The sequence below is a fragment of the Hippichthys cyanospilos genome, chromosome 20, assembly GCF_059441005.1.
Source record: "Hippichthys cyanospilos isolate Australia breed blue-spotted pipefish chromosome 20, RoL_Hcya_1.0, whole genome shotgun sequence".
In the NCBI taxonomy this organism is placed as follows: Eukaryota; Metazoa; Chordata; class Actinopteri; order Syngnathiformes; family Syngnathidae; genus Hippichthys; species Hippichthys cyanospilos.
The window spans coordinates 10,387,239-10,413,152 of NC_142388.1; the positions used below are offsets into that span (position 1 = coordinate 10,387,239).

Here is a 25,914-nt window from a genome sequence, read left to right on the forward strand (position 1 = left end):
TAAAGGTGTCACACCAACACAATTTAACTTTAAATTCCAATTAATTTGCTCTTAATTTGAAAAGAGAGCACCGCTGTTGTAAACTAATTTGCATTAAGGAATTAAGACACTAATTGGATAAAAATATAACTTTCAATGACAATGAGCTTCCAAAGATGTCTCTGATTTAATTTTATTGCATAATCCGATCGAGCAAACAGAAGATAGAAAATGAAACATCATCTGTTTTTTTTCTGGCTCTTCAGATGAAAATTTGGTCACAAGATAATGTGCATCCACATAGAACCTCACAAAATAAAAGCATTTCAACTTTGGCAAAGGTGTCACGCTCACACAATTTAACTTCATGTTATGAATAATTTGCTCCTAATTTGAAAAGGGAAACATACTGTTCTTGTCATGGTATCCCAAGTAACACACACAAAAAAAGAAAGTTAAACGTACCTTTGAACATTTTATCTTGTTAGCTTCATTTCATGCAGAAAAACATTTACTTTAGCGCACTACATTTTCCTAGCAACTTACCCAGTACTGCCTTTGTGGGACAATTTTGTGATTCATCTATCTATAATTCAAAAAAAAAGAAGAAGAAAAAAGCGCAATGTAAATGTTTTTTACTGTTGCTTTTATTTTTCACACTGACGAAATAGCATGTTTACACTACCACCCTCCGACCGAGAGGAGGCGCTGCATAGATTCGCCTGCCATCGAAGGACGCCAACATGACGACGTTACGACCGTTCAACTGCGACGATTTGTTTAAATTCAACAATATGTAATCACGATCTTTCTATTTTCGAAAGCCGATCAAATGTTGAATGTTGTTTTCCGCATGGTGCTATCATGTACGACCTTAATCCGTTTGATGCGTAAAAACGTTAGCAAGCTAATTCTTGTTTGTATGATGTTCTACCGCACCAGACTCCTTTGGCTAAAGTGCTGATTTTATGTTCTCCATACGACAAACTTGTCGTTACAGTCAATAGTGAATATTATTTTGACAAGGTGGTCAATTATCATCCGCAAACAATTTTATTTACTGCCTAAATAAATAACAACTAGCCACCAAGGCTAGGTAGTGCATGGATACTGCATTTACTTATTTTGTACGTTTTTGACGCAACTAAACGAATTGCATTTATGCATATTAAGACGTAACTGATAATGTGAAAAATAGCCACGGATAATAATGTTGATCATAAATGACACTAAATTGTACCTTTCGTTCCACAGCAACTTGGACCCTTTGACAGAAACTGTATCCTGCCAAGTGGTTCTCTCTACTTTTTGGCAAAGCCATCTTGCATGGAGCAGCTTGCGCCATGAGGGCTTAAGCATCTACTGTTGTATTTTAAGACATTCTTAAAAATGAACATCGAGTGACGTCATGAAAAGTGCACTCTATTATGAACTGGTGTTTTCTCTGAGTTTTTACATCAGTACGGGATCCCATTCTACCTGCAATACTTGGCCCACTGGCCCGAGTACTTCATCGTTGCTGAGGCTCCTGGAGGGGAACTCATGGGATACAGTAAGTTGGGTCATCTAAAAAGTCCTCTAAAAATCTCTGTAGTGATGAGAGAACGCGTCAAAAACTGACATTTTTGTTGTTGTTGCTGTCATGCGTGCACGTACACAGTCATGGGGAAGGCAGAGGGCTCGGTGGCCCGCGAGGAGTGGCACGGCCACGTCACGGCGTTGTCTGTGGCGCCGGAATTCCGACGCTTGGGATTGGCCGCCAAGCTGATGGACATGCTCGAGGAAATCTCGGAAAGGTATGGAATTCAACTGTGATTTCTCAGCACGCGGACAAATTCCAAGCAGATAAATCGCGTCTACCTTTTATTCGTTGTGGATGTCATCCCGCAGGAAGGACGGCTTCTTCGTGGACTTGTTCGTGCGCGTGTCCAATCAAGTGGCGGTCAGCATGTATAAGCGCCTGGGCTACAGCGTCTACAGGACCGTCATCGAGTACTACTCGGCCAGCAACGGCGAGCCGGACGAGGACGCTTACGGTCAGAAGATGATCAATCATTATCACGGTGAAGTTGGCGGTCCCGTGACATTTGTGCGTCTCCCTGTGCAGACATGAGGAAAGCGTTGTCCCGAGACACCGAAAAGAAGTCCATCATCCCGCTGCCGCATCCCGTCAGGCCTGAGGACATTGAATAACAACACTTGTGGCTCACTGGCGGATTCCGGAATTGCAAGTCGTTTGAGCGTTGATGCCATATCCTTGACTGCCGAGTAGAGGCATCGTTTGAATTCAAAATTGTCCAAAACCTCAGAATTTCAGCATCTCAAACTGTCGTTGGACATGAAAGCAGACTGATACTTTATGTTATATCAAATAGGAGAGCAATAGGTCATGTGAGCTTCTTTTTAAGTTTGCAAAACAATGATCATCATTTTTGCCAATTTATGATGATTATGGACCAAACTAATGTTTGGATCGATCATTTTGTTTGTGAAATTTTCTGCACTGTCAATTTGAAAGTATGACTTGGCCTGAATAAAGGGACTGAAAAAAAATCTGATTGAAAGACAAAACAAGTTAATCAATAGGTTACATTGAGCGCCATTGATGTGAAATGACGTCAGTGGTAACGCTACCAAGGAGCGCAATCGACGTTAAAAGACGTCAACTTATCTTTTTTTGACAGGCACATTTTAATAGAAACGTCTGGCATTAAAAGTGAAAAATGTTGGTTGTAGTCCGAATAACATTTATAGGATGTTTGCAATACAGTTGCATAAAAAAAAAAAAAGACAAAACCGATCATGTGATTCAGTTCCTGGTTGGGTCCATCACAATTTTTTTTGGAGGGGGTTGGGTGAAGCGATAATCAGAAAGACAAAGTTGAGAATATTTACTGTAGTGGCTGAAATTCTGAGAATTTAGACAATTTTAGCCTTTAAACGAATCATCGATTATCAAAGTCTGATAACTGATGAGTTAATGGATTAATTGTAATCCATTTTGAGCAAGTATGTCTTACTAATGACGCGGTGCATACTGTTACGCAAGGATATGGAAGAAATCCTCAAATGGCTTTCTGTTTGCCAGAGAGCCACAGAAACAAAAAAAAGTAAAATGAAAAAGTTCAAATGGTCTTTAATTGCTGTACATTATGAATAAACTATTGTTGTAAAAAAAAAACTGTGTTGGAGTCACCATCAAGGCGGTAGGGCACAAAAATCTAATCTCGATCCTCGTCGCTTCTGTTCTTCTTTTTGTCACCATGGTCCTTTTCATCATCCTCGCTGCTGCTGCTGCTGCTGTTGCTGTCGTCTCGGTCGTCGTCGGCGTCCTCCGCTTGAGTGACTTTGCTTTCCTCACAGTTCTCTGAGGCAGCCGCGGCGTTCTTCTCGTTCCTCGCAGGCTTTTCCCGAAGGTCGCGGTCCCCGTCGTCGTCGTCGGTGGCCGCTTGCTGCTTCTTCTTCCACATCTTGGCCATGGCCAGCAGCTTGAGGTTGGGCTGGTTTGCCGCATCCTCGGGGAAAATGTAGTCGTAGTATTCCTCCCAGCCCGCGTCCGACTGCCGCCGCAAAACACAAAATGTTACGGTCAGGACAAAATCCAAAAATGGCATTTCCCTCAATTGACTTTTTCTCTTATTATTTATTTTTAGATTAAAAAATAAAAAAATCCCTCTAAAAACTAATGGAAAAACCATCAACGAATAGACATTTTTCTTTTTTTAATTATTTAAAAAATAACTGCAGGAAATGTTAAAAAGTCTTAAAACTATAAATACAGGGTACATATAAAAATGTGTAAAAATTAGTTTAAAAACATTATTTAAAAGACTTTTTATGCAAAAAAAATTAAGAAATATACACAACAGTACTTAGAAACATCTGTTTAAAATAAATAAGTCTTTACCTTCCAAAAACCATGTTTTAAAAAAAAAAATGATTGTAAAATCTATCTTAAAATACATACAATGGTATGTACAAAAATCTGTTAAATTAAAAAAATGTCCATTTTCAAATAATTAAAGCAAATATATTCAGGGGAAAAAAAAGTTTTTTTTTTTTTTACATCGCCCTCCAAAACATATATGTAAAAACATCTCAAATATAATTCCCAATTAATGGATAAAATTGAGTTTAAAAAAATATATATACATTTTTTAATACATATTTTCATAAAAAAAAGAAAAATTTATACCCACACACATACACTGTATATACTGCCTGTATATGTATATATTTCCAATAAAAATTGTGTATATCTAAAGATCTTTCAAATAGAAATTGTAAATAAAGTTTTAGACTTTTCCCAATTTAAAAAAAATCAATACAAATCCTCTATTCTACAAAACTCATCAATAAACTTAATGGTTCAAATGAATAAATAATAAAACCCAGATTACTTAATCTTAGTTTCATGACAAAAAACAAAAACAAAACGTTACTCCAAATCTATTTTTCAAAATCTGTTTTCTTTTAAAAGTATTCTTCAATACCTTTTTTGAAAAACAAAACAAAACAAAAAAAATCCCATTAATTAAAAAAATGCAATATTTTTTCCCCAACCTGCCCGCGCGCGCCACCACAAAGAGCATAAAATGTCGTACCCCGTCTTCGGCCGTGAGCTTCCTCCTCTTCTTGACCTTCTCGGGCAGCAGCTTCCCGACGCGCTCCTGGTCCACGTCGGAGCCGAAGTCGACCTCGAAGTCCTTCCAGGCCTCCAGCAGCATGAGGCGCTCCTCCTTCTCCTCGCAGCTCCTCAGGCTCTTGTTGGCCTCCTCGAAGATCTGCCGGCACCTGTGCAGCCGCTCGGGGCCTTCCAGCGACAACTCGAACTTGGCGTAGCTGATCCAAACCTGAGTGGGCCGAGTCGTTCAGCAGACGCTCGGCGCGGCCCGCGCGTCGACGGCGTTTACCTTGACGTGCTGCGTGCGCTGCAGCAGTCTTTTGTAAAGGTTCCTCGTGTTCCCAAACTCCTCCTGCTCGATCTCAAAGTCGATGTAGGACTTCCACAAAACCTGTAGGACGCCATGACAGAATTGGGATTTTTTTTTTTTTTTATAATCGATAATGCTTGCTAAAACGTTTGATATAGTTGTGTTCTGTTTCCAAACACAGTATTGAATTTTGAGTGTGGGATGGACGGTACCTCGGGCATGTCCAGCCGCGGTTGTCCGATGGCGAGCTCAAAGATGGCTCGCGCCCGTTCCACGTCGCCCAGGATGGTCTCCAGCTCGGCGAACTTGATCCAGGTGGTACAGTTCTCCGGCGAGAACTCCAGGTATTTCTCATAGAGCTTCCGGCAGCGGTCGAACTCGCGCAGCTGAAGCTCCAGCTCGATGTAGCCCTTCAGCAGTTTGTTCTTGGGACATTTGCCGATGGCCGTGCCCTGGAGGGGTCAAAGGTTAGGATGTTGTGTTTGCAAAATCTTTTCCAGAATCTTCTATGGACCGAATTCCATTGGGAAAGAAATTTTGCCTGTGACGCGAAGACAGAAAAAAATGCGAGTCGTACCATGACCTTTCTGGCACCCTGCAGGTTCTTCTGTCGGATCTCAAATTGGCTGTAGAGCAGCCAGATCTTTGCAAAGGTGAACTGGGACACAAAACACAAGATGTCTGTCAGCCGAAGATGCATTTATTGGCTTTTAGCTGATTACCTTTTTGTGAGGGATCAGATCCAAACAGGCCTGATACACCTGCCTTGTCCTGTCCACATCCTGTCCACAAAGACAAACGGAGTGTCTCGATCATGACAATTCAAGCCCGACCGATTCCTTTCGGTTCTGGAAACTCACCATGACCTCCAGTTCTTCATAGAGGGCGTAGTTGATCCACAGGTAGATGTAGCGCCTCCAGTGGCGCTTTTCTTGGATGGGGGGTACGTTGGCGATGGCGCGCTCGTACACCTCCCGCACCGTGTCCGGATCGGCGTCGCTCTCCACTAGTCGCAGGTAATCGAACCAGGCGTCGTAGTTGTGCGGGTTGGCCTTGGCGAGAGAGGACAACGTTTGGACGCGTTTTCGTATAGAAAGTGCGCCTAGACTGATGGTTCTCAAATGGAGGTACAAAGAGATTTTAACAAGGTTTCTGCGTGTGTCAAAAAAATCGAATTCAATGACGTGCCAGGAACAATATATTTTTCTTGTCACAATGAGAGCAAATGAATTGGAATAACTTATTGTTCAAAAATATTTTAGCGACAATTTTGCAGCAGAAAATTCGGGAAATAAAACAGACAATGCTACACAATCTATCTTCTGGAGATCCTGAATATAATACACACGAGAGATACTATTTCAAATGTAGTTCCAAATTGTAAAAAACAAACAAACAATAAAACCACATGGCATAGCACTCTGACTTTTTTGTTGTTGTTTTTTTTTTAGTTAGAGGGTACATCTCTGAAAAAAATATTTCACAGGAAACATATCTTTGGAAAATGTCTGAGAACCCCTGACCTGGACAGTTCCTTAAAAATCAATTTTTAGTGATTGGAAGTAGGAAATGAGCTAAAGATTAGGAACAACGCCCATCTCCTCAGAAAATTGAAGAGGATAAATAATATATTCCAGTGGGGGTTGTTGTATTATCTGTTTAAATGTGTTGCTTCACCATTTGTGAACACAAGAGGTTTTGTAACATCACAACATTAATATTATTGGATAGCCTATGGAATTCTTGTTGTTAGAAATATGCTAGGAAGTCCACCTGGCGCTCACCTACCTTGACTTCCTCCTCGTACTGGAACCTCCTTTTGCTGACAATCACGTCCTCGATCCCCCGCCGGTCTCCGAATTTCTTCTCAAACATGGTGTAGTTTTTGAAGAGCTCCTGGGCCTGCTGCTTGGGGATTCGGTCCAAAGCGTACTTGTAGATGACGCGCACGCGCTCAAACTGACCAAAAGACAAACATCGAGATCACTTGGTGTCGATCCAGACTAATTTTTAAATAATTGTTATTTTGTGGCATCAATAGGCAGTTGGAGAACAGCAATAATGCACAGAATTTTGATATTCATGGGGAAAGTGACCCCAAAGTAATTTGCTTCTCCAGCAACGTGCTGGTAATTGTCTCCAGAATCAACTGGTGGGTGGCAAAGTTCTAGTTTTAAGCTCTAGTCTAAATTCAACTCTTTAAGATAGTTGATTGAATAGTTTTTAAGGACAAACAATTTAATAGCTGGGCTGATTATCTATGACATCGGCATTGGCCTTTTTTCAAAATCTGATGGTCCATAAAAGATCTCTTTAGAACTTATGTGAATTCAGTGAGAAACTTATTTAACATTTCAGTTCATCTTAAATGAGATTCGGCTAAGCCCAAGGACACTCTGCATCTTTTGCTTTGGTTGAAAATAAAGATAAGTGAAATTTTAACAGGGCTATTATTTTGAAATTTTGGAGAACCTGGGGTACTGACGAAAACTATAAGGAACTACATGAAGTTTTCATGTAACTTTTATTTACAATTTTACAACAGAGATGGGTGTCTAGAATTTATTTTAGGAAGTAAATCAAAAACAAATCAACATTATGTAAATTTGAAAAGTAATATATCAATAAATCTATCCCAAGCCATTTCATCAAAGCTAAAATTCGTGTTGTTTTTTTTTACTTAAAACCAGTATTTCCCTTATAATGAAAATTAAAGTCATTTATTGGCCCCTTTGACGATGCAGAAAAAACACATCCGTCGATGTCTAATATTTTTGCTTACACCTTACCACAGAACAGTGAATATGTAAATAAAGGAGAACTTCCCCAAAAGATTCCACCAATAATAAATAAATCAATATAGGGCAAAGGAACCACAAGGGTGGACCCACCTCCTTTTGCGTCTCCTCAAACTTGGCGAAGGCAACAAACAGGTGCTCGTCCACGTGCTCCTCGCCGAAGAATTCCACAGCGCGCTCGTACACCTTCCTGCTGTGAGCGATGTAGCCGTGCTTCTCCTCGAAGCGTGCGTACTTGATCCAGTTCTTCACTTCCGGGTGGACCATGACGAGTATGTACCGGTTAAGGACGCTGGATGCTTTTTTTGGTGTATTTTTTCCCCCCGGCAAAACAAAAACAAAAAACAAAACAAACAAAAAAAAAAGGACGGCAGCACGGGAAGGATATATCGCTCGTAGATGCTGCGAGCTTTGTCCACCTCCTTGTAGCGCAGCTCAAAGTTGATGTAGGAGTGCCAGGCCTGCTCCTCGGGCTCCCACTCCATCCAGCGCTCAAAGGCTTGCCTGCAGCCTGCTACGTTGCCCAGCATCTCCTCCATGTACGTGTACTTGTACCTAACATCCATCAAAATTGGTGTCAAAACGTCCCAGGTGGCGCGACCCGTGCGCACGGCGCTACTGGGTGGGCGTTTACCAGAATTGGTTGACGCGAGGCAGGATGGTGATGGCTCGGTCCCAGATGTTGCGAGCGTGGTTCACCTGCCGATTCTTCATCTCCATCTCGGCGTACTTCAGCCAAAGGGTCGCGTTGCGGTGGTCCACGTCCAGCGCGCGCTCGTAAATGGAGCGGGCCCTAAAGTTGCGCACGGGATGGACGGAGTCAATGACAGTGTGGGTTACGCATTTTGAAGCAAAGGAAATTTGACAAAATGCAAAATAACAGCAGACAAACTTAGGGAGACACCAATTATCAACGCTGATATCGGCATTGGCCTTAAAAAAAAAAGAAATGAGACAGCCAATAATAAATAAGTTAACGCTGAGTTAACATCAGGGAATATGTATGTACATTTTCAGTTAACTTTATAAGAGATTCTGCTGACCCTTGGGACACTCTGCACATTTGTTTGTTTGAAGCTAAAACAAAGATAAGTAACATTTGAACAATGCTTTAATTTTGGAATGTTGGACACATTTTTTACAGTTGAAAATGATCAAGATCTATGTACATGAGGTTTTCACTTACATTTACATTTTGTTTTAAAAGTTATTTAAAAAAAACATATTGTTGAAAGCGCATGCCTGAAAACATTTCAATAAAGAATTGGATTTTGTTTTGCACCAATATTGCCGTTTTACTTAAAAATATTGACTCCAAATGAAGATTGTTGACCTCCCTGACAACTTTTAATCGGTATTGCTTCTATAAAAACACAACAGTCTATTTCTATCCAATTGTATTAAATAAAAAAAAAAGAAAAATCAATATTTATCTCATAACATGACAAAAAACAACAAGTAAATAACCAAATACAAAGTAAATAAAAACAACAAGTAAATAAACAAACAAGTAAATAACCATACTGATCAAAAATGGTTAAATGTATTAACAGGGAGGTCAACCCAATAATTTTCATCCTATAATGTTCTAAATGCCTAAACATAATTTAACAAAACATTCTAATTTTTGTTGTGTTTTGTTGTGGAAAACAAACCAAATAGCAAAATCCACTTATTTTCCTTCTCAGTAGGCAGCCATTTTGCCACTTGATGTTGACTGTTTTCATCTGTGAAGCACTTTGAGACTTTGGTGATTTAGGGCTATACAAATAAAATTTGATTGATTGATTTGACTGAAAATGACATTCCAGTCGCAAGGGGAACAGCCAATCACAGCTCGATCATTTCTGAGTTTGCTCATGTGCCTTTCACAAGCTCAGATGTGATTAGTCGTTACCTGTCATTACAACTGTGATGTCATTTTCAGTCGACAGCAAGTTTCAAAATGCTCATCAACCTGGCAATATAAAAACGAGTGGATTTTTCTGCATAATTCTTATCCCACAAGCACAATATCAAGAACAATAGAGTGTGTAGAAGACGGGGTTGCATGGAACAAAAAATTGGGGGTTGACTTCCCCTTTTAAGTGTGCAAGACATTACAAATTTTGCTCTTTTAACCAGGTTTCGCATGCAGAAAAGGCTTCGCCAGCCCTATCCAGTGAACCACAATCATCAACGTAAAGAGGTAAAAATATACTTTGTATGAACTACCTCTGGATCTCCGTTAGACTTTCCTCCCATTGTGCGTACTTTATCCAGTTACTGATGACAGTGCGGTTTTTTCGGATGTTGTCTTCAAACGCCTGCAAAGTAAACAAGATTTTTACAAAGAAACAAAAAAGGAGATTTTGTAGAAATGCGTCCCGTATGGCTGCAAACCTTTCTCTTCCTCAGCTTGTAGTCGTTGAGTTCTTCCTTGTCGGTGATCTTTTGTTTTGGTGGCGGAGGCAGAAGTTCCAGTTCTCGTTCTTTCGCTTCTCTGAGGAGCTGCTCGGCGGTGATCTGCACCTCCGCCGGAGCTTTATTCTTCACCTGAAACACAAACATGTTATACGGCCATCTCGTGGACTTTTGCTACGAAGAATTGCTTGTTAGCATTAGCTCAAGCAGCAGCTATAGTCTCGTTCGCGTTTCTTTTACCTTCGCCACCTTCGGTATTCGCTGTTTGCCAGCTGCCGTCGAAGCCATCTTGCCAAACAAAAGTTTATGAAATCACTGAAATTACCCCGCTAGAAAAGTCAATAAGTCAAATAGGCGCCGAAATGTTTCGTAGTGGAGCACAAGCGAGCCACCATGACAGATCCAGCATGCATTGCGACATCCGGTTACATTATGTCAATATTTTTCAAATTTATAAAACTAATAAAATTGAATTTTTGGAGTTACTGTCGCATTGTAAGGTTTTTTTAAATGTGTTTTTTCTCTCAACATTTTAATTTCAATGTATTTCCCTGACTTCATACGACGGTCTCATCTTCAAGCGGTAAGCGGATGCCATCTTGTGGTCAAAATTAAAAATACTATTGAGGACATACAGTACAAAATTAAATTTTATTTGTCTCGTGCTGTACCCTAATTTTGTTTTAATAATAAAATAAAATTAAAACAACGTATTTGCGTTATTCTTACTTGTTCAAGAGAACAAACGAGAATTTCAAGCTGTATGCACACATACAAAATCGTATGCTTCCTGATCTCTTAACTATTGCAAGGATGAAATATGAAGGATTATTTCTACAAATCTGCCGCACACGCACACACGACGGTAAAGAAGATTATCAGCTTTCGGGCCACGGTCACGTGATCAAAGTGCGACATCCTTGCTCTTCCTCCTTCAAAAACGCCTTGGGGATTTGTCATATTTTGCTTGCCTCATTGAAATACCTTGCTGAAACGACAAACACCATTTTTTTCTTTGAATAGCTGAATAATAATTTCAAATCAAACTTTGTAGAATTTGTAAACATTCTTACTCTTCTTGTGTACTTTTACTAAAGTACTGTACACCAATTGCGATGTACCGAGTAAAGTGACATGTGTAATCCACCAAAGAAATACAAAGCCATTTTATTGAGCTGAGAAGACATGCGTTGTCATGGTAACAGTTGGATGACATCACGACAGATGATCTGGGGGGTGTCGCTCTGGTTACAAAAGCAAACGTGCTTGGGGGGGGGGGGTCACACAACTCAGACTTTTTTTTGGTTTACCTTTAAAAACACTAAAACATTTTTCAAATGCATAAACTGTAAATACAAAACATTGTTTTTGCTAACAGGCCACCATTTGATCGATTGTTTTTTTTTGTAGATATGAGAACGAAATAAAAAGGCCTTCATCGGAAAACAAAAATATCACACTCGAATGTCAAATACTATTAAAAGAAACATTCAACCAGTGAAAATGTTGACAATACAGTACTGAAAGTTCAGGATGTTGAAATTTCAGGATCAAGCTGAACTCTTCGTCGCATTTGTGCTAGTCTCAGAAATCGCGGACACTTGTGCAAAGATCCGTGCCAAAAATGTCAACGTCGGGATTAAAACATTCAAGAAAAAAAAACATGAAAGTTTCAAAGTCCACATGATGTCAAATGCCATACAGCAAAATGTGCAACGTCAAACATTTTTTCCAGCTCACTTGAAAGTGACTTGAAAATATTAACGAATTGGCCTGAACAAAAATAATTTTCCATTTCGTTTGATTCCATCTGACCAAATTGTTTTTGGTTTGACCTCATTCATTTGTATGTTGAGTTTGCTACATCATCGAAATGCATCTCAAAAAATGACAATATCATAGAAAACTTTATTTGTAGTTTCAGCCTAATATCAGCATTTTTTTTAGGTATCGGGTACTGCTAGAGGCTGCCGATACCAGCCACCATTACTTAAGGCAAAAAAAAGTTATCTACATCAGAAAGCTCTTTGCATTATGGTGACTTCAATTTTGTATATCAAATGTATAAATGGTATCTGTAGTCAGTAAAAGTGGTATTGAATATCCACATTTATTTTAGAAGCACAATTTAAAAACTTCAACTCATAGCAGAAATGAATTAAGTTTTCCAGAAGTCATTGTCTTGAGATGCACATCCTAATATACAGTACCAGTCAAAATTTTTGAAATGGACTTCAAATCCAAAATCGTTTTCTACTTTGTTAATTAATACTACTTGCTTCATTCTTTAAAAGAAGTGTTAATTATTTGAATTTCTTGAAAACTCAATGAATTTGAAGGTGTTTCTAAACTTTTGATTGGTACTATATGTCATCGATGCGAAAAAAGGACCCTGCATAACAAGCAGAAGTCAGCAGCACCACGTATGGTATTTCCATTTTTTTCTCTCAAAACTGCATTTTTTTTTTCTTTGTGGCTCTTGAAATCCGACGTCCTCGTCGGATGCTGTGCGATTGATGATCGTCTTTGCATAAAACTGCTTGGAAAAGTGGGCGGAGACGAAGGTGATTGGCTACGGTTGACATAGGGAAGACAGCCGGAAAGTTCAGAAGGACCCGGAAATCAGATTCGGATTTGGTAGCCATCCGTCAGTGTGCTCAGTTCGGGAGATTTCACCTCCACGCAGGCTGGTCTGGCGAAGACAAAACAAAACGTTTTTGAAAAAATAAAAATAAAAAAAGACATTTTCAGCAAGAACATTTTGGCATAAATCACTCATTATTTTTTTTAATTTTCTTGAAATGTTGAGGATCAACTTATATTGTACAATTAAGTCTAAACCAGTACACTTATGATAAGTGCGACTTATCAAGAGCTAAGGTCACATGACCACACATACACACTCACACACACAAACACACATTTGGCTTATTATCTTAGTGGGGACCTGCCATTGGCATAATGCAGTTCGTAACCCCTACCTTGACCAACACAAGCGATTGCATAAGCCTAATCTTTACCCTAACAACAACCCATACCTTCACTTCAAACCTTAAGTCTAAAACTAAGTGTTGAACCTCAAAAAAGAGGTCTGGAACAACAATGGCCCTACGAGGTCAAGATGTCCTCACAAGAATGTAAAACCCAGAATGTAAGACTCACTATGTGTAAAAACAAGAACCCCCACACACAAATAAACGCAGATATACACACTCACACACATTTGGCTTACTATCTTAGCGGGGACCAGCCATTGGCATCACGTATTTCGTAACCCCTAACCTTGACTATCACAAGTGATTGCATAAGCCTAACCTTTACCCTAAGAACAACCCAAATACACTTCAAACCTTAAATCTAAAACTAAGTCTTGAACCTCCAAAAAGTGGTCTGGAACAACAATGGCCTTACAAGGTCAAGATGTCCTCACAAGAATGTAAACCCCAGAATGTAAGAATCACTGTGTGCAAAAACAAGAACCCCCACACACAAATACACGCACGCATATACACGCACGCATATACACACACGCACATGCACACACAAACTCACATTTGTCTTACTCTCTTAGTGTGGATTTGAAATTGACATAGTTCCTACAAGAACCCTAGAAGAGGTCTGGACCAAAATGGCCTCACAAGGACAAGAGATCCCCATAAAAAGATCAAATATGGAATATAAGCTCTGCCAAGTAGGAAAAAACAAGAAGTGATGCGAAGGTGGCAAAGGTCGCGGCGGTGCCACATCGCACTAACTCGCAGCTGTCATCCAAGTCGGCTCGTGTTTCGTCTCCACCGCACAGCTGACGCACACATTTACACGCAAACTCACACACGCAACAATGTGCATCCCTCTTGTTCCCGTTGGCCCACTTACGACTTGTCTCTGCGTCTCCCCAGCCGTCGCTGCGGGCTGCCGCCCTGCCGGTGGCGGCGCGGCGACAGAGACTTGCCGCGGCTTCGCTCCTTGATGGGAGACTGAGCGCTGGACGATTTCAGGATCTGAAATTCACAAAGCAACAGGATGATTAGTCGGAAAAGTGTTGTGGTGGAACTCACAATTAGCATGAATACGAATACACAAACACAACAAAACAGTGTGTGTGTGTGTATTTGCGTGTGTGTGTGCCTTTTGCTTTTGTTACATGGAGAGAAACCAATGGCAGGCTTTGTGGGGACATCTTGTACTTGTGGGAACCATTTTGGTGGAAGCCAAGACCTGTTTTTGAGGGTCAACACGACCGGTCCGTGGGCCACACTCGAAATTATGAAACATTTCTATTTTTTTTTTTATCCTAGTCTGAAACCTATTTTATTTGGAAACCTTTCTGGATTCTCTTGGATTTTCTGTGGTCACTTGAGTCGCAAATTTCACTCACTCAAATCTCCAGCATTGACTGGTCTGTGCTGATAAAAATGTTGGGGACACCTGGGTAAGGCAATCTGTTATGATGGTTCAGGTTAGGGGACTAGAAAATGCATTGTCGATGGCATGTCCCCACTACGATAGAAAAACACCCTTGTGTGTGTGGCCTTCAAGAATCAGCAGCAAAAAAAAGTGCTGACTCAGCATGGACGCACGACAGCTTTTCCTGGCGCGGCGTGAACAGCTGCACACAGCTGTTGTGGCTTCCGATAGAAGTGGGTCATCCCGTGTGCGTCCAAAATGTCTTTTTTAATGTTTTTCATTTGTTTTTTTTTCAATCTGAAAACAAAACAGTGAAACAGTTTAAACCAAGTAACTTTAAACATTTAAACGTCTCCGCTATGTTATGTATGGAATACATAAATCTATCTTTTTTTCTTATACAATAGAATAGAATAGAATAGAATAGAATAGAATAGAATAGCTTGATGCTATCAGTTCCGATTTCCATTTTCACGTGATCGGGACATCCCAGGTAATAATTATAATTTCTCAGCATTCATAAATGTTTAAAATATTTTTGGTTCTTAATATTTTTAAATACTTTTAGTTTTTATGCATATATTTTCCCAGGATTGAACATTTATGACAGTCTTTTTGGGGCTTAATTTTTCCCATTGTCTTTGAATGGGCGTCAATTATTTGCAAAATTTTGTCTCTTTGTGGGCTGGGAATGGCTCTCATTCCTCCGAAAAATGGGCGTCAACTATACAGTATATTCACTTGGACATTAAATCCCAGATATTTAAGTATTAAGTATTTTAAGGACATGATGCACAAGTATTAAATCGATACTTAAGTACCTGGAATTGAATTCCTGGACTCCTATAAAAAAAAAAAAAAAATAAATAATGTACTTAAGTATCTGGGATTTAATGTCCAAACTTTTGGAAAAAAAAAGGGAAAATACGTCACTGGCATTGAATGTGCTAACAAATCGTTTATATAGATTGGTTAGTACAGCTAAATTCTCAAATTGTATCGATTAGTAGCAATGAATCGAGTATCAAATAATTGACAACTATTTTAATAATCGAGTAATGTCCCAGAGAATTTGTTTGAATTTAAATTGTTAAAATCCCCAGATTTCAGTGGTAATTATTAATAAATTAATAAACATAAGGCACACCTGTGTATAAGACGCACCCTTAATTTTGGGGTCAAATTCTGTTATTTTCAATGTTATCATGTATAAGACGCACCAACACTTTGACGACAACGTCGATTAATCTTATCTTCTGTAAACTCTTTATATTTTTTTGTGTTCATAGCTGTATGTTATATATTTGTTCCGCCTTAAGCGTGTTTCAGATTTCCCCCATTTTAGTTGGTCAGTGAACGCCTCGGCTGTGGAGTGAATGCGCTCCTTTTCGACACAGCTCATTTTAACATAAATAGCCGAAGTTGCGCAGCATACGGGTTTCACCAAGTTTATGATTGTATGTTTATGCAAAAAGACCGCAATTAACAAAGGAGTCAAATAACCTGTGTTCTCTAACTGGTGCATTCATATTTGAATCAGATGGAGACATCCTAACCTTTCCATGATCTTTTCCATTTTAGTAATATTTGTGTGCGCGAACAAGGACGGACTCGGATGTTGGTTTAGTCTGCTCACTTCTTTTATTGAAAATAAAATCAATTATTTGATCAATTAATGGTATTGCCATAGAATAATCTAAATCTTGTAAAAAATATTTGATAGTGACAGCCCTATTGGATAGATTGGTCCAGCTTCTGATCTGATTGATCATTGTTTTTTTGTTTTATTTAAACTGCGCTCAAAAATGTTGCTCTTGTAAAGAGCACACACGAGGCCTGAAGTATATTTTTAAAAAAAGCACCATTGTTGGGGATTGAGTGGAGATCACAGCAAAGCCTCGCACAGCTGACAGTGTTGTGCTTGTGCAAATGCTCACTAAGTGTGTGTGTGTGTGTGTGTGTGTGTGTGTGTGTGATGGTGTCAAATAACGCCACATGAAACTGGCTGCATGTCAGCAGTTAAGTAGGTCAGTCATTTCTCAATACACACACGCCCGTACCTTCATCCTCATGTCTCGCCCGTGTTTCTCCAGCTCGCGCTTCATCTCCGGGGCGGCCATCTTGGCGGCATTGAGCACCAGGTACTTCCACTCGATGACTTGGCACACGTGCGGGTCGTGAGGCACGTATAGGCCGATCTTCACCTGAACAACAAATGTTGCGCAAAAAGGTCATGGTTACGGTATTTCAATCATCCGTTAACTCATTCAATTCCAAAGACATATTTTTACGTTTTCAGCGTTCACACGTTCAATCCCAGGTACTTATTCCATTTTTTTTGGCTAAAGGAGTATGGAAGAATGGCTGTAAAGTAATCAATTACTTCATGCATTAAAGTGATCAATTAATTGAGATGTTTTAGTAGGTAATTAACTCATTGACGGTCAATGACAACTGTAGATGTCAAAGATCCATTTTATACTGGGCTGGCAGCGAATGAATTAATTGTTCTATATCACTGTCTAATATTGAAGAATAAAAATGCTTTACTTGCAGTGAATAGATGACAATCATTTCATGGAAGAACATTTCATCATTTACTGCCAATGACGGCTATATACGTCAAAGATCCATTTTGAATGAGCTGGCAGTGAATGAGTTAAGTACTAAAGTAATACTTTTGGACTTTGATGGTCAATTCTTGCAGTATTTTTTACATTTTTATGGTCATTTTCTTCCACATCACTGTTGCAGTATTTTAGCAGTGTTGAACTTTGAGATGTCACCAACTGGATGAAATTTCAGCTCCCTAGAGTTTTCTTTGAATGTTTATAGATTATTGAATACTTTCATACGATAAGCATTAAAGCAATCAATAATATATAAGGACTGTAATACTACTATGGAAATATAAGTACAAAAGTAATCAATTACTTTAGTAAAAAAAATATACATATATAAATACCTGGGATTGACTGTCTGGACTCTTAAAAAATGAGGATTGAATGAGTTAATCTGACGATTATTTCTCTCTATTCATTTAATCGACACTGGTGTGACAGATGCTGGTACCTTCTTGAGGCTGTGTTGGTATCGCTTGTAGGAGGTCTCGAAGTCGGCGACCAGCTCACCGAGCGTGCGGTGGCTCAGCGGCTTGTCCATGAGGTCCGGGCGTCGGCTCATGCCCAGCGAGCCGTAGCGTCCGTTGCAGTAGACGCCCAGAACCACGTGGTGGAAGCAGTGGCCCGAGAACTGCGTCTTGAAACTGATGGGGAAGCGCTCCAGCGACGTCAGGCCGTTGGTCAGGTAGCTGTGCGTCTCATGTAAGGAACTAACTTGGAAATTCAAATTGCATCAGTGGATATGAAAAGAAATTATTATGATATTTATTGTCTATGTCCACATCTACAGCGAATGACCCTGATTTTACCCGGCTAGTTTAAGTCATTCCCTCTCTCTAGCTAGAGACATTTTTCTCACTAGCTAGCTCTAATGCTAGCTCTGGTGCCAAAAGTAATTAATGTATGAAATGACTGATTAGTTTAATGAATTAATTCCTCAGGTAATTTATTACTTTGGTAGTTACCCCTTATGTACTTAAGTAATTAATTGCTTTAAGTACTAAAAGTAAAAGTAGTTTTACTATTAAATGTAATAAAGGTTCAAAACTAATTGAATGATTACTATAAATGTATAAAGTTTATACATTTAAAGTCTATATTATGTAAATTTACTTTCATTATTTATTTTTACTGTGTTTAATAGGTTTAAGTAATTTTAAAAAACTAAAAACTTTGGCCTCCCTTAATCTATCTTCAATAGCTGTCACGATTCGAGAGCATTGTTCAATTCTCGCGTGATTTGCAATCATCGCGGGATCCCGGCGGCCGTCTTGGTGTGACGTCACCTACAGTGTGTTAGCGCGACAAAACACTCACAGCTCAATAAATGATCATTTGTACTGTCGAAGGACTTTTTGCTTTTAGACAAAACTTCTAAATATAGTAAGGCAGAAGTGAAAACGGCTAAGATCCGTGTCGTTGCCAATGAATGGCTCGTTCATGAAAGCAGTTCCCGGGAGGCTTGCTGACTAGTCACATGACAGTCACGCAATGGAAAAACGACACTCTATTACATGTTTCGTGAAGGAAAGCATGGCGTTTCAGGGTTAATAGGAAACAAATAGAAACAAGAGGGGCGTTTCATACGCAAACGTGCTTATAACAATATATCTAAGCCGAGAAGTATACGAGGCCTCATAGCTCAGTGGTTAGAGCACTGGTCTTGTAAACCAGGGGTCGCGAGTTCAATTCTCGCTGGGGCCTGAGACTTTTCGCTTTTTGTTTGAACGTTTCACGTCAAAATAAGTAAGTCTGAATGCGTATTGGATAGAAAACGAAGTGTTTTTTCCCCCTCAAACACACGATTCAAGAGGGCACAGTAAATAAAGCTCTTCTTTTGTACTGTTCATACTGTCATCCACAACCCGACCAGCATTGCAAAAATCTATTATTGCCTTTAACCTGGAAAAATAGTAAACACACACCACGACGTACAAATGAACAAAGGAATGAATGAATAAATGAATGAATAAATCCACCAAAAAAACCAAGAAATGATTCACTCCAAAGCATTGTTCTCTGTTGAATCTCCCGCTAATGAGAGGTGATTCCAACAATTCAACCTTTTGAAATATAAAACAATGAAGCAATCTGTGCATGTGTGTGCCAGTTAAACAAAAAAAAAAGGGGGGGGGGGGGGGGTTTAAAGTGATGAACTTTGAAGTGAGCTCTTGTTGCCTGGCAACAAGCTTGGGAGAACAGGCAAGGATGGCGGCAGCGGGCTGTCGGTTCCATTTTCACATGCACGCAAACTATGTGACCGCCATTCGTGTGTAAGCTGGTGTGAGGCGACCCGGGGGTGGGGGTCACTTGGGGGGGCAGGAGGTGTTTGCGCCAAAAAGGATACATTCCCAAGATGACGGCTTCCAGACATTTGATCGGGAGAGACTCTCGCACCATCTCCCGCGCCGTCTCCATTAACCTGATCGGGAAAAAACATCAAACAATCTGCCGCTTTGTTGAAAATAATACATGAAAAATAATATTGGAAACATTCTGAAATCTGGAGGTGCCAAAATGGAAGAAAGTTTTTTTTTCATTTGTTCCATCCTACTTAAACATAGCATTTTTCACCCATAATTCCATGGGTTATTTAGTTGAGCATACGTAAGTACAATACCTTTTTTTTTAGCATTTAACTCATTAAATCCCAATGACGTGTTTTTACGTTTTTTTTTTAAGTGTCTAGACATTTTTTTGCCTGTATATGGCTTAAGGAGGGTCTAAAAACAGCTGGTGTCAAACTGCCAGGTCTGGCCCGCCATATCATATGTTGTATTTTCAAACTAATAAACCACCTTGCAGTTTTCTCACATTTAAAATAATTCTCTGTTTATCAAACAATTTTAAGCAGTAAAAACATATTTGATCAAAAATTTAATTGATGGTCAAATTGTTTTACAGGCACAATTAAACACTTTTCAAATCAAATTTGCCACTTGCTGTCAACTGAAAATGACATCACAATCAAGGCTCAGGTAACGACCAATAATGGCTTAGTTATATGTCACATGACAGACAGGCGAGCCGTGATTGGTCATTACCTGGGGCTTGACTGTGACGTCCTTTTCAGTGGAGAATAAGCGGACAAATGTGTTTTTAAAACTATTAATTGTCAATTAAAGATTAAAAAAAATAATTTCCAACAAAATATTACCATTTTACAGTTGAAAATGGCTAAATGGAATAAGCCTTTAAAAGCTAACTTTATCCTTTTACTTGGAAATGGACTCATTTGCTATCATAATTTTTTTTACCTCTTATCGAGGAAAATCGGATCTATAAAACAATGGTGATATGATTATGGAACTAAAACAGCACCTTGAGATTTATTATTTTTGAATACCGTCCAAAATGATACAAGCGCAACATCTTGATTAATCACAAAACATTAACATTACTATTAATCAAAGGATTTCAGGTTGTTCATTGATTGAAAAAAATTCAGCTCATGTTTATACTTTACAAATTCATCTAACGGGCCGGATTAAACCAATTCGTGGGCCAAAATCGGTCCGCGAGCCGAATGTTTGACAACACCAGCTTTAGACGTAATTCTTTCCTTAATTAAAAAAAAAAAACAATTTTTTTAACGTGTTGAAATGGACTAAAATTGATTACTTTTATTTTATTTAGTAATGAATTAATTATTGATCTCATTTGCATCAAAGATTGGGCCTTGAAGTTCCTGATGCACGTTGAAGGCATCACAGAAGGCAGGAAATCGAATTTTGCCCTTTCTAACCTTGTGCCATGTGACATCTGGCACTGAGCCACGCCCCCTCCCAACCCTTCCGCCCCCGGATGATGTGAAATGGCACAGACCCACAGAGAGGCCGGTTCTTCTTGATCTCAAAGAACTGCGTGCCCGTGTGGTTGTATCTGGTGGAAGCGGTTAAGAAATGGAGTTCAAAAAAAATAAAATAGGGAGCTAAAACTGATCAAATCATCTGTCGCTCCGCCCACAAAAAAATAAAAGTAAAAGGATACTGCAGAGCCTTCATGAAATTCTGGACCACCACGAGCCAGTCTGGCACCGACATTGCTGGCTTGAAGTTGGGCAGCGGGGGCGCGTGATGCTGCCAAAGAAGAGAGACGAGTTAGTTAGCTTTTCATTAATATTTTTTTTTTGACAATCAGCGAACGTGATCGACCAGTCAATCACGATCGACCATATTGGGCACTTTGGCCATGGATCTGTGGTTTTGTTCGAGTTTTTTTTTTTTTTTTTTGTGCTTAGTACGTTCTCCTTTGGAAGTAGATTATTGCTCTCTCGAGGCGTATTTGATCCAGCATCTCAATAATCAGATTTCTTCTGCCTTATCTGGTGTAAGATTCTGTCACCAATGACAAAGTTCTGTAGAATAAAACCAAACAAAATAAAAGCATACGATATTTTGGAAAGGAGACACCAGACCATATTTTAGTGAGCATTTTATTTATGCTCCAATTAATTTGCTCTCAATTTGAAAAGACTGCTTTTGTCACATTAAAAATTGTGCCACAATTTTGCCGTTAGAATTTGGGTTTTATTATCACAATATTTCAAACGTATGAGTGAAAATTCTGACTTTGTTCTCAATAAATGTGAATTCAAAAGTGACAACTTAAAATCGGAAGTCTGAGATACACAGCATAAGCTTTAAATTAAATTTGTAACAAAATTTACAGAGGATAAGGCCCATTGATAAAAAAAAGTTGGCACAGTTCTGACGTTAGAATTTGGATTTTATACACACAATTCTTTGTAGTTGGACTGGCCACTTTATAAGTGAGAATTATGACTTTGTTTTCCATTCATCTGAATTTAAAAGTGAGATTCTGAAAATATTAAGTCTGAGATAAGAATCCTGACTGAATTTTGAATTGAGAATTTTTACTAGTTTTATTTGTTTCATCTGCTGTAAAATTGTGTCACAAATGATAAAGCACTTCTGTATGAAACCTAACAAAATAAAAGCATGCAATATTTCGGAATTTTGAGGAAAAAAAAAAGGCAGAAGTTCAACTTAAAATGAGGATTATGATTTTATTCTCACAATTCAGACGTCAAAGTCGTAATTTAAACTTAAAAGTTAAGACTTATGACTTTTTCTCTGAATTGTGATTTTGACTTTGAAGTCAGAATTTTACCGTTAAAGTCAACGCTCACTTTAAAGTCAGAATTGTGAGAATAAAGTGAGTTGAAAGTCAAAATTCAGAATTCTGAGATACAAGCAGTTTTGAGAACTGTACACAGGAGCCAAGATCTTAGTGGCGGACTTGCGGCAAACTCGTCTCAGGTTTGCTAAATCCTCATGACGCGTGTTCAATTGAGATTATATGCGTGTCGTACAGATCAGCTTCCTTGAGTAAACGAGGCTGCGAGTGTTTAGCGTGACTCAACGCCACTTCCTGGCGGGCCAGCTGCGTTAGCCCCCCCCCGCAATTAAATTGTCTCCCTTCCTGTTTTGTCCACACTCTTTCCTCTTCAATCCCGCCTCCCCGTCCTCAGTCGGCACGGCAAACAGGAAGCGTGACCGAGACCTCCCTGACGAGATAAAACAGGGGCACGGGCGTCCCTAATAAAACGACCGGTGTGTGCCACGCCAATTGAAAGTCCAGTTGGCGTCTGGAGATTATCCGCTGGCCAGATTGTATCTGAGGGATTATTTCCTTTGTGTGATTCAGGCCACGCAGGGACTGAGTTAAATGTGTTTCAAGCATACGGGGTGACTAAAAACTACAGATACACATAAATGTTTTTTTTCCAAGGCCTTTGCTGATTACTACCATATTTTTCCCCACTCTTAAGTGCACCCGAAAGCCTTCTATTTTCTGACAGTGCGCCTTATAACGCTGCACCTTATACAGGGCCTAAACAGCCAGCTATGAATTTTGAATGGAAAAAAACCCCAAAAACTTCATGTAAAGTCTTCAATTTGTACCTCTGCATTTCAGTTATAAACGTATTTTTTTACAATTACAATTTTTATAACACCATGTATGAAATTTTGAAGCAAATGATATGGGAACAAGGCGCAAAAACTGCACATTTTTGTAAAAGAAAGTTTGATTGACTTATGTGATTGTTTTGTTGACATTGCCTTTAGCGCAGCTCCACCTAGTGGACGAATAATGCAACGCAAGCCACTACTGTAGCTTCTATTCTATGCGCCTTATAATGCGGTGTGCCCTGTATATTAAAAGTTTTAAAATAGGCCATTCATTGAAGGTGCGCCTTATAATGTGGTGTGCCTTATAGTGCGGAAAATACAGCAGTGGTCACAGAGGCCGATAACTGATATTTGGAGCCGATATTGATTTACTGTAAACAAGAAAATGCCAACACTTAACCTTGAAGGAATGTCTTTATGTTTACAAGTGGAATTATTGATTAACCACTATTCAATTACTATTTTTGATCGTCAACTAATCATTTTGAGACCTAAAATTGTGCAAATGCTCAGACATTTTTGAAATGTTCTCAGATTCTTTTAGGCCTCAGTGAAAGGAAACTGGTTAAATTCGTGCGGAATCCAGATAAAATATTGGCAAGCATCTGGTTTGACTTTGGAAAACAATGAACAACATTTTTGCTGATTTTCTGACATGCTACAGAGCAAACTAACAATCATATCATATTACAAAATTCAGTCATAAGATATATTTGTTATGAAATAAGAAAAAAAACATCCAGGGAGCTCCAAGCATCAGCATGTATTAAGTTAAATTAAAATGAAAATAACGTGTGTCTTGTAAATAGATTATAATAGAATAGTTTTTAATTGATCTCTTATCAGCCATGAGATCTTTTTTTTTTAACTCATTTAATCCCAAAGACATATTTATACAACTTTACAGAGTTGAGACATTCAATCCCAGGTGCTTATTAAAATTGTTTTGATTTTTTTTAAATACTATTTATTAATTGAATTTCTTTTAACTAGATAGAATAAATAAATTCATAAATTAAAGGACAAAGGTGGTTCTGAAAATAGAGCCGGCATTGAAAGAGTTAAAAATGCTGGTATTTTTCAAAAAACAGAATATCGGCACCAATAATCGGGTCAGGTCCATCCCAAGTGAAAACCACCATGATAAAAAATGAGAATGCATCATTTGGATTCCCACACGACTGAGATTTGCTAGTCGGCCTCACCTTGGGCAGGTATGTGGCGTTGCGTATGGCATCCACCATTTCCTGGCCCCTGGGGTGCACCGCGGCTACGTGGGCCCACATCCTCTCCCAGGTGGCATCCTGGATGGGGAACCCGGCGCGGTTGACGTAGAGGAGCAGCCCTCCGTCCTTCTCCTCCTCCTCGCGGTTGGGGCTGCTACCTTCGCTCGACTCCTCCTGGGCGGCCCGTCGTAGCAGGCAGTGGGCGCTGGTGCTCTTGGAGCGGCCGTGCCTGTTCAGCTTGGCCGGGCGGGCTGGCGCCTGGCTCGGGGGCTCGGGGCCGGTCATTGGGAGGGCAAGGAAGAGGAGGATGATGGACCAAGTCTCACTGCAGGAGCATCATCCTGATAGCGCTTGGCGTGGTTGAGAGCATGCTGAGAATCCTGGCAAAAGTCAACATCAACACCTCTCAAACAAAAAACAACACATTTTCACGTCTCACAATACTGGATTAAAACTTCTATTGCAACAGCAGCCAAAAGACTAGACAACGTAGTAAACTTGTCCAACTACTTGGACACTGACTGGGAAAAGACCTATTATCTAAAAATAGAGATGGCGCAAGACAAGTTAATGCAACACAATAACCGTGAAAATGACGTCAAAAGTCCCCCAAGCGACGTCTGGTCTCTCCACTCTAATACAAAGTTGCTGTTTTCTTTCTTTTTAAGAAATCTTGCAGACGGCAAAGATCCGTTGAACGCGCGGCGTTTTTATAGAATGACTTTAAAATGATTGAGTGTTATCGTTTATAAAAGAACATCCGTTGAAACATCGTCAATTCAAACTCACCACATCGCCCGTCGGCGTCACGTAAAAGGCGTTAAAAAGAAAGAATGATTTACAAGTAATGTAAAAGAAATATGCGCATTTAAAGAAATGGCATTCGGGTGCACTCTTGTTTAGTTTTAGTGTTGTTTTGGTGCCTGCAAGCCTTTGCAACTTCATCCCTTTCCTTCCCACTACTGTCAAACACACATTTACATCAGCTCTCTAACCGGAAATTCTATAAACGCGGCTTCAGGGTAAAGTTCACGTTATCGACAAATACACAAAATCGATAACCAACGTGTACAAAACTGCAAACCAAAATATTAAATCATATAAAATATTGTATACTCAATTCCCACAGGAAGCAATCATTCCAAAAGACTGAAAGCTAGCGAGTTAAAACTTGAACTTTGAAATTTGCAGCCAGGAAATCGTGGCTTTGACACACTCGCTCCTCTTCACTTATCTTGTCTTACTGCGGTGCTCCTTGCCTGTCAAACGGAGAAAATTACCTCTTGTGAGCCTTTCTCGCCTTCAGCGGACAGGCGGCGTCTCACTCTCGGTTATTTCGTTCGCATATTGGGCATCGTGTTGTTCCAAGTGGCCCCTGGCCACCGCCGGCGAGAAGAGGAAAGATGCAACCCTCTCCTCACTGTTGCCGAGTAGCTAGTATCTGTGCGCCTGGCTAGCTCCCCATTGGTTGAGCCAACAATAAAGGGCGGGACTATGGGGCATCGTTATCCGAGTCTGCTCTGTGATTGGTCAGTTTGGAGGTGTGAGGCGTTAACAAGTGTTCGTTTATCTGCAATGAAAAGGATACTGTTGCACTTAGGCACTTAAAA

General features: G+C 39.6%; 3 protein-coding genes and 1 non-coding gene across 5 annotated transcripts; 2 read left to right on the forward strand and 2 right to left on the reverse strand.

Annotated features, from left to right (window-relative positions):
* Nucleotides 1–657: 657 nt before the first annotated feature.
* Nucleotides 658–3,161, forward strand: naa20 (N-alpha-acetyltransferase 20, NatB catalytic subunit). The gene is made up of 6 exons (XM_088403691.1): nt 658–775; nt 1,234–1,258; nt 1,441–1,531; nt 1,640–1,775; nt 1,870–2,015; nt 2,087–3,161. The coding sequence occupies exons 1-6, from the start codon at nt 723–725 to the stop codon at nt 2,170–2,172; spliced, it is 537 nt and encodes a 178-aa protein (XP_088259817.1). The 5' UTR covers nt 658–722; the 3' UTR covers nt 2,173–3,161.
* crnkl1 (crooked neck pre-mRNA splicing factor 1) lies at nt 3,099–10,507 on the reverse strand. Its single transcript, XM_088403690.1, has 14 exons — nt 10,355–10,507; nt 10,094–10,246; nt 9,926–10,017; nt 8,346–8,504; nt 8,100–8,266; nt 7,805–7,983; nt 6,702–6,872; nt 5,774–5,965; nt 5,636–5,695; nt 5,491–5,571; nt 5,126–5,365; nt 4,893–4,994; nt 4,584–4,832; nt 3,099–3,539 (listed from the first exon to the last, which is right to left on the reverse strand). Exons 1-14 carry the CDS (start codon nt 10,400–10,402, stop codon nt 3,201–3,203), a joined length of 2,232 nt encoding a protein of 743 aa, XP_088259816.1. The 5' UTR covers nt 10,403–10,507; the 3' UTR covers nt 3,099–3,200.
* A 755-nt stretch (nt 10,508–11,262) lies between these two features.
* vash2 (vasohibin 2) lies at nt 11,263–25,729 on the reverse strand. Of its 2 annotated transcripts, none has more exons than XM_088402678.1 (9): nt 25,585–25,729; nt 24,284–24,684; nt 21,133–21,221; nt 20,968–21,024; nt 19,490–19,564; nt 17,594–17,831; nt 16,582–16,725; nt 13,991–14,115; nt 11,263–12,806 (listed from the first exon to the last, which is right to left on the reverse strand). In XM_088402678.1, exons 2-9 carry the CDS (start codon nt 24,587–24,589, stop codon nt 12,737–12,739), a joined length of 1,104 nt encoding a protein of 367 aa, XP_088258804.1. In that variant the 5' UTR covers nt 24,590–24,684; nt 25,585–25,729; the 3' UTR covers nt 11,263–12,736. The 2 variants fall into 2 exon arrangements, with proteins under 2 accessions (XP_088258804.1, XP_088258805.1); XM_088402679.1 differs by lacking the exon at nt 25,585–25,729 and adding an exon at nt 25,094–25,266.
* On the forward strand, nt 18,774–18,846 carry trnat-ugu (transfer RNA threonine (anticodon UGU)). Its single transcript has one exon. It is a non-coding gene; the product is annotated as a tRNA-Thr (tRNA).
* Nucleotides 25,730–25,914: the final 185 nt, after the last annotated feature.

Bases quoted from the DNA above. Each gene is read 5' to 3' on its own strand.
- naa20 (XM_088403691.1), top strand. From the start codon at position 723: ATGACGACGTTACGACCGTTCAACTGCGACGATTTGTTTAAATTCAAC. The intron at 776-1,233 runs GTAATCACGATC...TTCGTTCCACAG, and splicing joins TTGTTTAAATTCAACAATAT to CAACTTGGACCCTTTGACAG. The intron at 1,532-1,639 runs GTAAGTTGGGTC...GCACGTACACAG, and splicing joins AGGGGAACTCATGGGATACA to TCATGGGGAAGGCAGAGGGC.
- crnkl1 (XM_088403690.1), bottom strand. From the start codon at position 10,402: ATGGCTTCGACGGCAGCTGGCAAACAGCGAATACCGAAGGTGGCGAAG. The intron at 8,505-9,925 runs GTAGTTCATACA...GCGCAACTTTAG, and splicing joins AGTCTAACGGAGATCCAGAG to GGCCCGCTCCATTTACGAGC. The intron at 3,540-4,583 runs GTACGACATTTT...TTGCGGCGGCAG, and splicing joins AGCTCACGGCCGAAGACGGG to TCGGACGCGGGCTGGGAGGA.
- vash2 (XM_088402678.1), bottom strand. From the start codon at position 24,589: ATGACCGGCCCCGAGCCCCCGAGCCAGGCGCCAGCCCGCCCGGCCAAG. The intron at 21,222-24,283 runs GTGAGGCCGACT...CTTCTTTGGCAG, and splicing joins ACGCCACATACCTGCCCAAG to CATCACGCGCCCCCGCTGCC. The intron at 21,025-21,132 runs GTATCCTTTTAC...CGCTTCCACCAG, and splicing joins AATTTCATGAAGGCTCTGCA to ATACAACCACACGGGCACGC.